Source organism: Malaclemys terrapin, chromosome 1 (genome assembly GCF_027887155.1).
Source record: "Malaclemys terrapin pileata isolate rMalTer1 chromosome 1, rMalTer1.hap1, whole genome shotgun sequence".
NCBI lineage: Eukaryota > Metazoa > Chordata > Testudines > Emydidae > Malaclemys > Malaclemys terrapin.
Window position 1 is genome coordinate 89,001,263 of NC_071505.1, and position 12,948 is coordinate 89,014,210.

The 12,948-nt window shown below is 44.1% G+C and overlaps 1 protein-coding gene across 1 annotated transcript in view; it reads right to left on the bottom strand.

Moving 5' to 3' along the window:
* LOC128838126 (guanylyl cyclase C-like) overlaps positions 1–12,948 on the bottom strand; it is a 66,945-nt gene that overhangs the window by 22,185 nt on the left and 31,812 nt on the right. The window contains exons 12-17 of the mRNA XM_054030030.1: positions 10,904–11,009; positions 10,293–10,355; positions 10,045–10,116; positions 9,029–9,133; positions 8,311–8,397; positions 1,030–1,162 (exon numbers count right to left, since the gene is read on the bottom strand). Of these exons, the coding sequence (XP_053886005.1) occupies positions 1,030–1,162; positions 8,311–8,397; positions 9,029–9,133; positions 10,045–10,116; positions 10,293–10,355; positions 10,904–11,009 (566 nt within the window). The remainder of the gene's footprint in view (positions 1–1,029; positions 1,163–8,310; positions 8,398–9,028; positions 9,134–10,044; positions 10,117–10,292; positions 10,356–10,903; positions 11,010–12,948) is intronic.

The following is a 12,948-nucleotide window of genomic DNA, read 5'->3' on the forward strand; positions in this document are numbered from 1 at the left end:
GGACTCACAGGCAGGAAGGCCTGGGAAGTAGAACACTGCAGTGAGCTCTCTTGAGGAAGACCTGACTTGGAAGGCTCTGGTACTAGAGTTGTGGGAGAAAAGCAACTCTGATAACTCTCCAGCATATGGCCTGGAGAGTGGGCCCTGGAACAAGGGCAAAGGAACTGTGAACAGAGTGGTGACTGACTCTTGGGTGGGTGACCTGGAAATGACATCACTGAAGAGTGCATGAAAAACTGTTTTGTTTATATCTGCTGTACCTTTGGATTTGGAGACAATGATTTTATCATGAGGGTTATGTAGATTACTGAATGTGTACATGAATACATTGTGCCCACAGGTGGGCTTTTGAATTTGACAGAGAGAGACTGTGTTGTTTTTTGTATGGCTGGACCAGGAGAAACTGAGGTAGCTGAACTAGTTGTGCTGCAGTCTGCCACAGGGGGACACTTTAGCTGGGGCCACCCTGCCACATGCTGTCAGAGAGCTTTTTCCCTGTAGTTCCTGCCATCTGAACAACCTTCCTGTCTTGCCCTCTCACAAACTCCCCGTGCTTTTCAAATATCAGTTGAAAATATATCTTTCTTTCCTCTCTTCTTTTTACCACTTGCTTACTTTTTCCTTCTGCCATAACTTCTCTCTGTGACTGTATTATTTAACTCAGTAAAATGTTTTCAGACACAGTTTGTATGAAGGGTGCGATACAAAATAAAGTTGTATTGAATGTCATGCATTCATTTCTCTGTACTCAGTACATCTAATGCATAATAGATCACGGGATATCATGTAGCTTTTTAGAGAGTAAACATTAAAAAGTCTCAGTGGACTAAGAAAATCTAACTTTCCACAACATTATACTGAGTATGTGTTAGACAAATCAATAAGTTTACTTTTGCATAGAAACATACATATTGCTTTCACTTAAACCTATTTCCCCACATGCTGTAGTTTGGCCTAATAGTCCCACAATCTTATTCCAGGGCTGGGAAGAAGATGTGAAGAATTGGGATTGGGACTATTTTTGCATACCTTTCCTTGGAGGAAGAATGGAATTGCAGCCAAAATCAGTAATCTTCACCACCATGCGGCTGTCCACTACACAGTTTGTGGACTTGAGGCGGCCATGGACCTCAGTTTTGCTTGAGTGCAGGTAGGACATTCCCTGTGAGAAAAAGAGAGAGTGAGACTGTTTGTGATTGCTACCAAAATTAGTAAGAATGTGAAGGTTCATCATAAAATATATCTAGGTACTTACATGGCCCTCATCAGCATAGTATCTGAGCATGTCACAATTATTAAAAGAATTTTATCCTCACTACACCTCTATGAGGTAGAGAATTAATTTACCAAAGGGGATTTTCCAAGGTCAGATTAGATGTCTGTGGTAGAGCTCTATATACACTAGTCAATACATAATGCCTGCAGTCTCTGGGCTAACTTCAGAGGTGAATCTTCCAGTTCCCTCAGCATGCAGGTTATGCTAATTTAGATGATTTTAGACTTCGGCTTCCTGAACTCTCTTTCTCTGACACACATACTTGCAGACGTAATTTGCACCCCTTTATTCATCACTTCTGAATTTGGCCCACTTAGTCTAGGACTGTCAAAGATGGCATATCTGGTATGTCAAGGAGCTAGAAGAGCGATGTAGCAGGAAAAACAACTGGTAGGTAGGTGTAAATTTAAGTAGGCGGTGTACAATTTACACCTATTTACAGTTCCTAATAGTTGTTTTTCCTTCTACACCTCTCTCTTCCGGCCCTTTGATATGTAAAATGCAATCGGTATGCTGAGGAGGCTAGAAGGTGTATATGACATCAGTTTAGATCCCCTCTGAATTTGGCCCCATAATTTTAAACACACACATTCAAATGTCATCCTCAAGGATGACAGATGATAATCATGAATGTGGATTATACCAATTGAGTGATCATAATCACAGGGTATGACATGCCGCTCTTTCACAAGAGAGAACTGTGCTTTGTTTATAGTAGGGGAAGAGTCAGGTAGTGTTGAGAGACAGTTGAGACAGGAACAGCAGAGGTATCTTTGAACTCCAACCGTAGGGGGATGCAAGCATCCCTAAAAATGTGATTGGAACTGGTTATCCTGTGCATACATATATCATGCTGGAACCTGTAGAGACTACGTAATAATGTGTGTCCAAAGGAACCACTTCTTAACGCTGCTGCTACTCCCATGCAGCCCTGCTGACACCACCTAGTGTAGAGAGCCTACAATGGCAGGCCCTTCTGCAAGCTTCAGGGCCCACTTTCTGCTTCTGCATCTCGTGTGTACTCCTGCTGACACCAACCCAGGGAGCAAATCCACTAGAGCAGAAACTCCTCACCAGTTTTGGCCTCCTACGAGATGATTCAATGAAACTGTGGTCTACATGTGACAGAACTCCCTTGTCTTCAAGTTGGGGAGCTGGTGTGTCTGAGAAGGCTTTCTCTTCCACCGCCATCCTTTTTACTGGGGAAGCGGGTTTGGAAGCAGAAAACCTGGTTAAGCACACGGGTGAGTTTCAAAATTGCCTGAGTTAGGAGCACAAATCCCATTGACTTTCAGGGAGGTTTGTGCTCCTGTATCTCTTAAGGACAAATCAATGGGAGTTAGATGGCTTGGCGCTTTTGAAAATCCCAGTAGGTGCCTCTCTGCATCTTTAGGTACATCTCTACCCCGATATAACGCTGTCCTCGGGAGCCAAAAAAATCTTACCGCGTTATAGGTGAAACGGCGTTATATTGAACTTGCTTTGATACACCGGAGTGTGCAGCCCTGCCCCCCCAGAGCACTGCTTTACCGCGTTATATCTGAATTTGTGTTATATGGGGTCGCGTTATATCAGGGTAGATGTGTACCTAAATACCTTTTAAAATATAGCCCCAAGGCACTTTTGAAGATCCCATCCTTCAGCTTTAATTCTGACCAAGCCCTTTCAACGGGGCCATTTTTCTGATATGGTACAAAAATATTGTATTCAGCTGCACAATTTCCTTCAGCTTATTTAACAATGCCCCTTGTTTAACAAGCAACAGCCTTGCAAGAGCAACATTTGCCCTTGTGCCCATAAGGCTCAATGACTGTAATTTCTTTGTATCAGGGCTTTTGTCAGGTCTTTTCAGTGACTTGCAGCTAGATCAGAATATAGATGTGCCAGTCCTGGGGCCCTGTGATGTGTGCTGAAGAAGGTGCCAGTCCTTGGACCTGTCATGAGTCTGTAGAGGCAGCAGGCACTGACTCAAAACTACCTCTGCTGCTGGAGCCTGCACTGTCTCCTCCACACCACCAGGGGCTGCTACAGTGGCAGCAGCTGCTTCCTGCTCTTTCTGGACGCAGCTAGAAGGGAATCAATGAAGATAGCACCAGCTGCCTGGCACAGAAACAATGAGCTGCAAGAGGCATCAGGCCCTGCACCAGTTCTCAGGGTCAGCTGAGGAGCTGGGGAAGCAGAAGGCAGAATTCACAGGTTGGGTAACAGTCAGGGAGGCAGGAATTGGGGTGCAAGGGAACAAGAGCTGGTGATGGAGGGTGCAGGGTTGCAAAAACTGGGTGTTGGATTAGTGAACTGCAGGAAGTAGCAATTGGGTCTGAGGGATGCATGAGCTGGGTATTGAGGGAAATGGGAGCTGTAAGGCAGTGCACCCGGAGACGGATGTAAGCAGAGAAGGAGCTGTTGGGATAAAAGTAGGGAATTGTGTGTGTGCATGAGGGTCAGGTAAGGTGATGACAGCAGAGTGGTGTATGGTAATCACTAGGCCATACCATAGCCCTCATTACAATACCAGCTCCAAACTGCAAATCACCAAATACTAGTGTTTAGGAGGACTCCTCGGAGAACTTGCCTGAATCATCTTGACTGGTTCAAATAACATCAGGTGATATGCCATAGAAAGGGCCTCCTAACCCTTTTATTCTTGACTCCCATATGCATTTATAAATAGTACAGTGGCTAACAGGTTGTCTATGAAATCCTGGCCCCATAGAAGTCAACAAGAATTTTGCCAGTGACTTCATTGAAGCCAGTATTCGCCCTCTATCTCAGTGTATGATATCATCAGATCTGATACTCTCAATGGGGTCAGCCTTGGTCAGTGCCTGGAAGAGAGTCCTATGGAGATTAACTGCAAAGAATTAAGAAAACTTGTTTGTAAGATTCCAGAAGAGAGGGAAACATGTCCACAGTGGTTATTTAAAAGAGCTCTTAATGCTGAAGGTTAACTGAATGTGAAATAGTCATTAACAGGACCAACAAACTGTGACAATTTGGATTAAGGAGATTTTAATAAAAAGTGAGATTTTCATTATCACCTTGAAACAGACAGGAGAAAAAGGAAGGAGGTGTTGCCTTATATATTAAAAATGTACACACTTGGACTGAGGTGGGATGGACATAGGAGACGGAAGTGTTGAGAGTCTCTGGGTTAGGCTAAAAGGGGTAAAAAACAAGGGTGATGTCATGCTAGGAGTCTACTACAGGCCACCTAACCAGGTGGAAGAGGTGGATGAGGCTTTTTTTAAACAACTAACAAAATCATCCAAAGCCCAAGATTTGGTGGTGATGAGGGACTTCAACTATCCAGATATATGTTGGGAACACAGACTATCCAATAAGTTCTTGGACTGCATTGCAGACAGCTTTTTATTTCAGAAGGTTGAAAAAGCTACTGGGGGGAAGCTGTTCTAGACTTGATTTTAACAAATAGGGAGGAACTCATTGAGAATTTGAAAGTAGAAGGCAGCTTGGGTGAAAGTGATCATGAAATCATAGAGTTTGCAATTCTAAGGAAGGGTAGAAGGGAGTACAGCAAAATAGAGACAATGGATTTCAGGAAGGTGGATTTTGGTAAGCTCAGAGAGCTGATAGGTAAGGTCCCATGGAAATCAAGACTGAGGGGAAAAACAACTGAGGAGAGTTGGCAGTTTTTCAAAGGGACACTATTAAGGGCCCAAAAGCAAGCTATTCCGCTGGTTAGGAAAGATAGAAAATGTGGCAAAAGACCACCTTGGCTTAACCATGAGATCTTGCATGATCTAAAAAATAAAAAGGAGTCATATAAAAAATGGAAACTAGGACAGATTACAAAGGATGAATATAAGCAAACAACACAGAAATGCCGGGGCAAGATTAGAAAGGCAAAGGCACAAAATGAGCTCAAACTAGCTACAGGAATAAAGGGAAACAAGAAGACTTTTTATCAATACATTAGAAGCAAGAGGAAGACCAAAGACAGGGTAGGCCCACTGCTCAGTGAAGAGGGAGAAACAGTAACAGGAAACTTGGAAATGGCAGAGATGCTTAATGACTTCTTTGTTTCGTTCTTTACCGAGAAGTCTGAAGGAATGCCTAACATAGTGAATGCTAATGGGAAGGGGGTAGGTTTAGCAGATAAAATAAAATAAAGAACAAGTTAAAAATCACTTAGAAAAGTTAGATGCCTGCACGTCACCAGGGCCTCATGAAATGCATCCTAGAATACTCAAGGAGCTAATAGAGGAGGTATCTGAGCCTCTAGGTATTATCTTTGGAAAATCATGGGAGATGGGAGAGATTGCAGAAGACTGGAAAAGGGCAAATATAGTGCCCATCTATAAAAAGGGAAATAAAAACAACCCAGGAAACTACAGAGCAGTTAGTTTTAACTTCTGTGCCAGGGAAGATAATGGAGCAAGTAATTAAGGAAATCATCTGCAAACACTTGGAAGGTGGTAAGGTGATAGGGAATAGCCAGCATGGATTTGTAAAGAACAAATCGTGTCAAACCAATCTGATAGCTTTCTTTGATAGGATAATGAGTCTTGTCGATAAGGGAGAAGCTGTGGATGTGGTACACCTAGACTTTAGTAAGGCATTTGATACGGTCTCGCATGATATTCTTATTGATAAACTAGGCAAATACAATTTAGATGGGGCTACTATAAGGTGGGTGCATAACTGGCTGGATAACCGTACTCAGAGAGTTGTTATTAATGGTTCCCAATCCTGCTGGAAAGGCATAACAAGTGGGGTTCCGCAGGGGTCTCTTTTGGGACCGGCTCTGTTCAATACCTTCATTAACGACTTAGATATTGGCATAGAAAGTACGCTTATTAAGTTTGCAGATGATACCAAACTGGGAGGGATTGCAACTGCTTTGGAGGACAGGGTCATAATTCAAAATGATCTGGACAAATTGGAGAAATGGTCTGAGGTAAACAGGATGAAGTTTAACAAAGACAAATGCAAAGTGCTCCACTTAGGAAGGAAAACTCAGTTTCACACATACAGAATGGGAAGAGACTGTCTAGGAAGGAGTATGGCAGAAAGGGATCTAGGGGTTATAGTGAACCACAAGCTAAATATGAGTCAACAGTGTGATGCTGTTGCAAAAAAAGCAAACATGATTCTGGGATGTATTAATAGGTGTGTTGTGAGCAAGACACGAGAAGTCATTCTTCCGCTCTACTCTGCTCTGGTTAGGCCTCAACTGGAGTATTGTGTCCAGTTCTGGGCACCGCGTTTCAAGAAAGATGTGGAGAAATTGGAGGGGGTCCAGAGAAAAGCAACAAGAATGATTAAAGGTCTTGAGAACATGACCTATGAAGGAAGGCTGAAAGAATTGGGTTTGTTTAGTTTGGAAAAGTTAAGACTGAGAGGGGACATGATAGCAGTTTTCAGGTATCTAAAAGGGTGTCATAAGGAGGAGGGAGAAAACTTGTTCACCTTAGCCTCTAAGGATAGAACAAGAAGCAATGGGCTTAAATTGCAGCAAGAGAGGTTTAGGTTGGACATTAGGAAAAAGTTCCTAATTGTCAGGGTGGTTAAACACTGGAATAAATTGCCTAGGGACGTTGTGGAATCTCCATCTCTGGAGATCTTTAAGAGTAGGTTAGATAAATGTCTATCAGGGATGGTCTAGACAGAATTTGGTCCTGCCATGAGGGCAGGGGACTGAACTCGATGACCTCTCAAGGTCCCTTCCAGTCCTAGAATCTATGAATCTATAAGCACCAAATGATCCATCCTCTGTCACCCATTCTCAGCTTCTGGCAAACAGAGGCTAGGGATATCATCCCTGGCCATCCTGGCTAATAGCCATTGAAAGATTTACATATAAAAGATTAACTACAGTGTTCATTTAAAAAACAAACCCTATTCTGTTGTTTTTGATACAAGATAGTGCGAGTCTACCATTCTGAACAAACATTGGAGTTTTCCTTTAAGCAGCTTGCCCAACGCCACACACCATAAATCAGCAGCAGAGCTAGGAATAGAATTTAGGGCTCCAAGTGCCTAAATCACTGCTCTAGCCACTAGACCGCACTTTTTCTCTTGGTAGCCTAAAGCATATATTATGTTAGGCCAGGGGTGGGCAAACTTTTTAGCCCGGGGGGCACATCGGGGTTGCGAAATGGTATGGAGGGCTGGGTAGGGAAGGCTGTGCCTCACCAAACAGCCTGCGCCCTGCCCCTTATCTGCTCCCTTCCACTTTCCGTACCCTGACTGCCCCCCTCAAAACCCCCAACCCATCCAATCCCCCCTGCTCCCTGTCTCCTGACCACCCCTCCCGGAACCCCCTGCCCACCCCCCAGGACCCCACCCCCTATGCAACCCCCCCCCTCCCTGTCCCCTGACCGACCCCCGGGATCCTCCCATCCAGCCCCCCCGTCCCCTGACCACCCCCTCCCAAGACCCCCTGCCCCTAATCACTCCCCTGGGACCACCCTCATCCCCTTTCGGAATGTGGCCCTGCGAACATGGGCGGAGGACTCAGGAGGAGCAGGGGCAGCCGCGCAGCTGGAGAGAAGCGGCGGTTTCCCCTTCAAAGCACTGCTTCTCTCCGGCCAGCTGCGCGGCCGCCCGGTGCTCCTCCTTAGTCCTCCGGCCACGTTCCCCGCGCTTCTGCCACCCACACAGCCCGCCTGTTCCCCTGCCCCTGCAGTGCAGCCCCTCCCCCCCGTGGGGGGTGCGCCGGTGCTGAGCTGCCCGAGTGCCCGGCCTTGGGGCCCCCTGTTGTTAGGGTGCCCATGCCAGGGCACCCTGTCTTCACCGTTAAATCTGCCCCTGAGCCGCGCCGCCCAGCCGGAGCCAGCCTCGCTGCCAGCACAGCGAGCTGAGGCTGCAGGAGAGAGGGGACAGCAGGGGAGGGGCTGGAGCCGGCCCGGAGCTCAGGGGCCGGGCAGGACGGCCCCGTGGGCCGGATGTGGCCCGCAGGCCATAGTTTGCCCACCTCTGTGTTAGGCCCTGTCACCTATAGCTACCCACTATGTAAGTTTTATAGCATGAGGACAGGTTTATAAATGCTTCATTGCCACTGATTCACTTACCTTGGCAATATCATACATGACAGAGATTTTAAACTCCCAGTCCATGAAGGTGCCATCTGGGTAGGAGATCTTATCATTTAAGACATCCTGGGAGGACAAGAAGGAGACAAAGGGGCTGACTTATAGCAAGGAAACAGCCGGGGAAGGCATCTCTTGGTAATGTTAACAAAGCTCTGAATCACACAGCCTTTTGGCCAATGATTAAAAAGGGGTACCCCTCTGTTTTACTTAAGAAGTACGTAAATTATGACAGACACTGGGTTACTTGGAGGCTAGGGAATGGAATATAAGTTTGTCCTACACAGCAACAACAAAAAGGTGAGAATCTAACTTCTAGCCACTGTGGTTTCCAGTAGCAAAAATGAGCCTCTGTGAATGTTTGGCTACATGAACATTGTGCAAAGACTAGCAAGACATTCTGACTTGTCTGTCACTGCATCCTTTAATTATGAGAGTGATCCAAAGCCCAGTGAAGTCAATGAGAATCTTTCCATTGACTCAGGAGCAATGCAAGTTTACACCTGCTGAGGATCGACTCCAGGCAGGAGAAGGGAGAGGAGCGGAAGAGAAGTCAGTGATATTACTTCAGTACTTCTATGAAGTAATATTACTGACTTCACTTCTGCTCCTCTTCCTTCTCTCGCCCTAGGACCCAGCCGTCTGGCAGGTTAGCATTTCCTTTTACAAACTGGTAAGAGGGGCTTGCACAGTTATTTACCCGCAATGATCCTCTCTCACAGTATTCAATCACCCCAAAGATCATCGTGTCCATCTTCACTGTGCCATAGAACTTTGTCAGGTTGTAATAGTCGATCTGGAGGAGCTAGAGCAAAAATAATGTATCCATTAAAAACAGTGTGGGAGCCAAAATTAAGTCTGATGCTGTGAAGGGGCTCTCAATCCCAGACCCTGATATGATGTGTGGGTTCTCTGTGTGCAGGGGTGTGAGAACCAAAGTGGATGATTGCTGAAGGGTAGCTCTCATTCCAGAGCCTTCTGATCTAGGAGATAAGGGTGGGGAGTGACTGTTTACTGTATTCCAAACTCCGCTGTCTCCATTACTGCCTCTGCAGGAGAACCTCACGGTTTCACACCCTGGACACGGATACCCATTATAAATGACTGAATGTTGCAAATTAGTTCGTAAATGAACAAATAATACAAATATGAGGATCCTGCATGATAGTATGTACTTTGTTCATTTAGTTAGGCTATTGCAGTTTCATTTAAATTATTTATAATACTTTACAATGTATCTGTCCCTAATGTAAAAATGTACTTAGTATATTTTCTTAAAAAAACATGAAGTATTAAAGCCAAATTAAACCCTAATATGGGGCATAACTCTATGGAAGTTAATGGAGATGTATTTGTATACACCAGAGATGCATTTAGCCCTTAGTAATAGGAGATTTGAATACAACACTCCACTATTAAATGATTGGTATGAAGTGAGGAAAGAGAAAGCATCATTTTTAGCACTGATTATAAAAATGTGGATTAACAAGGTTCTATCAAGTTCATGAGCGATCTCAGTCATCCTCAACTTCAATGACTTACAGTGCAGAATCAGAACTGTGTATAAGACCCGCACCCCCATAACAAACAGAAGGGTCCTCAGGCTACAGTAGCCTGTGGGATGGACACACACACACACACATGGATTTGGGGGAATGGGTTCACTAATTAGTTGCCTTCACTCTGTAGTGTCTAGCTGCTACATGAAAGAGTTACCTTGTTCAGTTCTATCTTTTGTTTCTCTGTGAAATTCCCATCATTGTGTTTGAGATCTTTCAGGATCACCACCTGGAAAGAAAAAAACAACTGGAAGGAAACCATAGCAGTTGCACAACAACAATCTGTGCTCCCCTAAACTACTTCTGGTATTTGAGTATATCCTTATCCACTAATAAGTAATGGAGTTATATTACTTTTCACAAGATTTACCAAGTTGTCCTGGAACAGACTAACGGTCATTTTACCTTCTTATCATATTTGGCTTGGCGCTGTCTCTGGATTGTGTCACGCCTCTTGTCTTCATCAATCTAGGGAACAAAGAAGACTCATTAGCCAGCAATTATAACATACCAATCCCACCCTGGCAGGCACCAAACTGCAGAGAGAAAAATAATGCCGAAGTATGCCACTGTCTGCAAGGGTGTCCCTCTCTTTAGAGCCCAACTAAATCCCAGAGCATTCAATCACCAGGGTCTTTTCCTCTGATCAATACTATTGGTCTGTGATTTACAGACAAAACAAGGATCAACCCCTTCCTGAAAAGGGATGTCATTTGTGATACTAATGATGAGGGAACCCAATGGAAGAGCCTGGAAAGAAATACCCTGCCTGTTTCACAGTCGTACAAAGAACTTGTACTTGCTGTATTAAGTGGGGAAGTTACTGGGGATTAATCTCATTCCTCTTCTGCACAGTGCGTAGCAGGTGAAAAGACAGTGAACCAGTTTTAACAGATAATTCTACCATTGTTAGAGCCCAAGCAGTAGTCACCATTTGTCTAACACTAAACCTTGATAGTGCAGAGACTCTGAGCCCCCACAACCCTCCCTCCGTGGGGATATCTTGTTTCTCCTACCTTCAGACTGACGTGGCTTGTCTCATTGGTCTCCAGAGGCAGGATCTTGTCAGGTGGTATGTGAGACCATTTCTTCTGCCGAAGTGCAATATCTCTCCTGTACTTCCTGTGAAAGAAGCAAACCTGTTTAAGATCATCCTATCAAACAACTGGAATCCATACTGCTGAGTGCGGTGGGGAATCTTGGAGTACTAGAGAGAATCCTGCGCACCAGGTCCTGCACTCTCTTCTTCATGCATTCCTGGAGAGCCTGCTCCTACAGCTCCCAGCTTTGAGGCCTGGAAGGGAGAAATACCCTCTCTATCACATTCTCCTTTTCCCCCTGATCCTAGGGAAGTCTGGTCTCTCTGAGGTTTCAGCACTATAGATTTGAAGGGGTCAATGCTGGCAGGTTGCTGCCTAATTCTTCACATTTACACCCAGGGAAAGACAATGCAAGTTACTGCAGAATGAGTCTGCAGTAGCTTATACTGTTTACTTTTCTGTGCTATTGAACATCCTCTGAAGGCAATCCCAGAGGCAAACATGGATCAGATGAGCCCCTGGCAGCAAGGCTCTGGCAGAAATGAATTGTGCTACCCAGGAAAAGCAGGAAGCCAATGGGGAGGCAGCAGAATAAAATAAGGTGACTTCTTGTAGAGGGCCTTTCCCTCTGGCAGATTTCCTGATTATACTGGGGAATAATCCTTGGAATTGGGGCATGGAATCCCCTGTCTTTTCTGCAGGAATGTCCTCCCTCAACAGAAGAATTGTAAGAAAACAGGAAAACAATTCTTTGGAATTTCCACTCTTCTATGCAGGTTACTCCTGTATAAAAAACATGGGCATCACAGATTGGTTAGTGGAATGCTGGCAAATCCTGAACAGTGATTGGCTGCTGGAGAATGCTCTGGAACACAGAAGATTCTAGGATGCTGACTGACATCAATATTTTATGTTTCTAACATATTTTAACTGCCATTGCGAAGGGGAGAGGGAGGAAATATCCATTTTTAGCTGTAAATGTTTTTTCTGATTTTAGTCTGGAGTGTTTAGTTGCATTTGAACCATCATAATTTGCCAAAAGGAGCATCAATCAAAGTGCTAGACAGTTATGAGATCATGGGGCTCTAGTTATATGGGTCTCACTGTATCTCTCCTGAATTCCCCACATGAAGCTCTAATAGCATTCAAGAACAGAGAGATATCATAAGGGAGAAATTTCAAGATGGTTAGGAAAACATTAAATTGTGGGAAATTCCCATTTCATAATCTTAACTAGAAAATTCTATGAACTATCAATAAATAAGGCAACTAATCCCAGTAGAAAAGAAAGATCCATTTGACGTGTTAGTACCGAAGCACTTATTGGACTGGAAATTTTTAGCTGTAAATGTTTTTTCTGATTTTAGTCTGGAGTGTTTAGTTGCATTTGAACCATCATAATTTGCCAAAAGGAGCATCAATCAAAGTGCTAGACAGTTATGAGATCATGGGGCTCTAGTTATATGGGTCTCACTGTATCTCTCCTGAATTCCCCACATGAAGCTCTAATAGCATTCAAGAACAGAGAGATATCATAAGGGAGAAATTTCAAGATGGTTAGGAAAACATTAAATTGTGGGAAATTCCCATTTCATAATCTTAACTAGAAAATTCTATGAACTATCAATAAATAAGGCAACTAATCCCAGTAGAAAAGAAAGATCCATTTGACGTGTTAGTACCGAAGCACTTATTGGACTGGAATGACATTTCCAATGTCTAATACTGGTTTTGTGTTTTTTGAGGACTCTGGATTGATTTGTTTACTTGGAAGTCAGAACTACCCAGAAAAGTATGGATAGTTTAGGAACTCCACACACTGAGTGATATATAAGAAATGATTGGAGCTCTGGTTCATTTTCTTGCCTAATGGATCCTTAGGAGTATTATTATCATCAAGATATAAGACTTACTAGAGCAGGAAATTACTGCACAATTGAAACTAGGGTCAGAAGACCTCAGTTTAGGTAGGCTGCTTGTGGAGCTTGGCTATATTGATGGGAAGAGCAAAATCAGTTATT